A 3322-nucleotide genomic window follows, 5' to 3' on the forward strand; every position below is an offset into this window, starting at 1 on the left:
TGCATGTTCTCCCCGTGTCTGCGTGGGTTTCCTCCCACAATCCAAAGACATGCCGTCAGGCCAATTGGACATTTTACATTGCCCCTACGTGTGAGTGACTGTCTGTGTCTGTCTGTCTGCCCTGCGATGGACTGGCGACCTGTCCAGGGTGTATCCTGCCTTCTGTCCGACGACCACTCGGATAGGCTCCAGCATCCCCCCGCGACCCTGACGGAGAAGCGGCTTAGAAAATGGATGGATGGATGGACTTCCTTAAGGCATTTCTTGTAATTGTCTATGAGTTTCCTACATTGACTTGGAGAAATTGTCTGTATCCCATTACAGAGCCCCTTCAGCTTTGTGATATTTGAGGCTTTTCTTGCAATAATCTACTTCAGGTGCTACTATACATTACTCATAAATTACATACATTACTCCCTGAAATATCATCATCAAGAGCATGGTGGTGAGCGCAATTCACAACAAACCATGCAACAACAACTCTCGACTTTAGACAACACAGTGTCTTCAGCTCCACCCACAAAAACTCCCTCTGGTGTTTGTCACATCACTGCCAATATCAGTCTGGAGGTGAAAGAAGTTGTAATATGGTAATTCTAGTAAGCGGGGCACCAGTACAAAACAACAATATAGTCTCTGAACAAGGAATACTTGATAGATAACCCTATATAAAATGTGAATAACAATAACATTAATAATCATTTTGTGAATATCTGACACAATAATTAATATTGTGTAATGGCTTTTTCAATCATTCCCAGCATTATTTCTTTTCAGCATCGTTTCACAAAACAAGCTCAAATATCTGACAAAGGAATTTGTCTTGTCTTGTTGAAAGGAATTTGTCTTGTTGAGTGGACACATATCTGACAAGTAACATACTGAATACAACTGAACAGAACCAGCCAGATGCTCACAATGAAGAAATAAGTGAATAGACAGGCGGTGGTGAAATCTAAAAACAACAAATTACAGAAAAAGACAAACATAACAAAAACTATCAGGCAACCAGATCAGAAAGAGAAAGATGAAAAGGCCAAAAACACGGTCAGGAAACACAGGAGGAAAAATAACAGACAGAACTGCTCAGTAACTCTACAGAGAGAATCAATACCTCAAAAATATTCTAGACTAAACGCCAAACTGATATACCAAACTACAGCAAGTCACATGATAAACATCACATGTGTACCAGGTTTTAACAGAGAGTTCTTCTAAGAGATCCACTGACAAATGCAGGAGGAGTCTTTACATGCTTGAACAGTAGCACTACATCTCTCCTCATTATCTGAACACTGGAACCACCATGATGTTTCTGTGCTCTCTGACTGTCTTCATCATCATGCTAGGTGTGTTATTAACTACAGTTATAACTGTGTGAAAAATATTTTTCTGTTTTTAACTTTGTAGTGATGTGTGTTTATGGTACATCAGTGATTAGTTTGTTTAAACAGAAATAACTAATTTCCTAAAAAAGAAAATTATTCACCATTAATGAAACTTTATTTCTTCACAGAGAGCTGTGTTTCACAATCAATAGCACCACTGGACAACAAAGTGCTGGTTCATGCTCGTGAAGATGAGACAGTTACTCTCTCCTGCACATATAAATCTAGTGGTAATGTGGAATATCTGCACTGGTATCGTCAGTATCTTGGATCCAGACCAGAGTATTTACTGATGATACTGCCAGGATCAAATATTGTTAATTATGCAACTCCACCTTTCACACGACTGAATACTACAGAAAATCACAAAACAGTGAATCTGATCATCTCCTCTGCTGCAGTATCAGACTCTGCACTCTACTACTGCGCCATGAAGTCCACAGTGACAGGAAACCCAGCTACACTGTACAAAAACTCACTGCAGGATGATGCTTTGAATTTTTCAGATGAAACATGTTTCAGACTTTTAAATTATTTGGACTTAAACAGTAATATCATTTTGCTTTGGTACCTGGTACTGGTTCTTGCACAAGGTAGAATTATCAGACATGGGCAGGTCATTTTACACTCATATTTGTTTGAATTAGTTTTATTTAACAATATCAAGCATATAGTTTCAAAAATCTGATGAGCTCCTTTATACACACCTGTATTATTGCTGTACATCTTTTATCATAGTGACTGTGGAAAATCCACACATCTCCACTGATGTTGTTCAGTTTACCAGCCAATCACTGCATGATCAGATGAAATGAGATCAGAGTTGAGATGCATGAGCTTCACTCTGAACTAGGAGTGGGTGGAGCTACAAGTGGGAAGATACAGAACACATAAGAACAGAGAGACAACACAGCCATGAATGTCTAATGCTGGAGATCTGAACAATCATGCTGCTCTTCTTCTCTGTTTTCATGGCTGTTTCCAATTTTGGTAAGTAAGATACACACATCATATTTTAAGGAATTACAGTTAAATAAGAGAATTTACATCTTTTCAATGTGTCAAAGTCTTAAAATGTCTATGTTTTGAACATTTCTGTGCTTTTCTTTACAGGTGAAACTGCTGACATCATCAAACAGAACCAAACCAGCATGTTAGTGAGTGAAGGCAGCAACGCCACACTGTCCTGCACATATGGTGGAAATGTTGACAGTCTCCACTGGTATCAGCAAAAGCCTGGATCAAGACCAGAGTTCCTGCTGCTGATCATGGAATCCACTCGACACATAACTAAGGCTGAAACACTTGATGAGCGATTGTCCATCTCACTTAATAAAACGGATAAGAAGGTTGATCTGGTGATCTCCTCTGCTGAAGTATCAGACTCTGCACTCTACTACTGCGCCATGCAGCCCACAGTGACAGGAAACCCAGCTACACTGTACAAAAACATTTCACATGCAGAATCACATTTGTTTCACAAGGGGGAGCTGTTTGTCTTCATCTCACTGAAGATCATATTTCTCTTTGTTAAGTCTTACAAATGTTTACCGGCCCTGGGTTTAATCAGTGGGTACATACAAGAACATTTCTAGAACCACAGCCTGACATTAGTTTGTTAGGTAACACTTTATTTGAAGGTTACCTACATAAAGGCTGCATAACACATGCATAAGCACTGAATAATATTTATGAAGCAATAATCGAGTACTTATGACCAGCTCATGCTTGTAACCACAAGATGACATAAGATGCTCCATTACTTCATAACACTGTACAAACTGTCAGCCCTCTTTTACCCTGTTCTTACATGTTCAGGACACCTAAAGGACCACCACAGAGCAGGTACTATTTGGGTGGTGGATCATTCTAAGCATTGCAGTGGCACTGTCATGGTGGTGGTGTGTTAGTGTGTGTTGTGCTGGTCTGAGTGG

The 3322-nt window shown here is 39.6% G+C and overlaps 1 gene segment (V, D, J or C); it reads left to right on the forward strand.

The window, feature by feature from the left end:
• Positions 1-2304: 2304 nt before the first annotated feature.
• LOC108416875 lies at positions 2305-2794 on the forward strand (the record flags this gene model as incomplete). The annotated part of the segment is given in 2 exon segments: positions 2305-2378; positions 2502-2794. Coding segments are annotated over 2 exon segments (336 nt in total), but the record flags the coding sequence as incomplete, so codon positions are not given.
• Between the last annotated feature and the right edge of the window lie 528 nt (positions 2795-3322).

The sequence above is a fragment of the Pygocentrus nattereri genome, chromosome 2, assembly GCF_015220715.1.
Source record: "Pygocentrus nattereri isolate fPygNat1 chromosome 2, fPygNat1.pri, whole genome shotgun sequence".
NCBI lineage: Eukaryota > Metazoa > Chordata > Actinopteri > Characiformes > Serrasalmidae > Pygocentrus > Pygocentrus nattereri.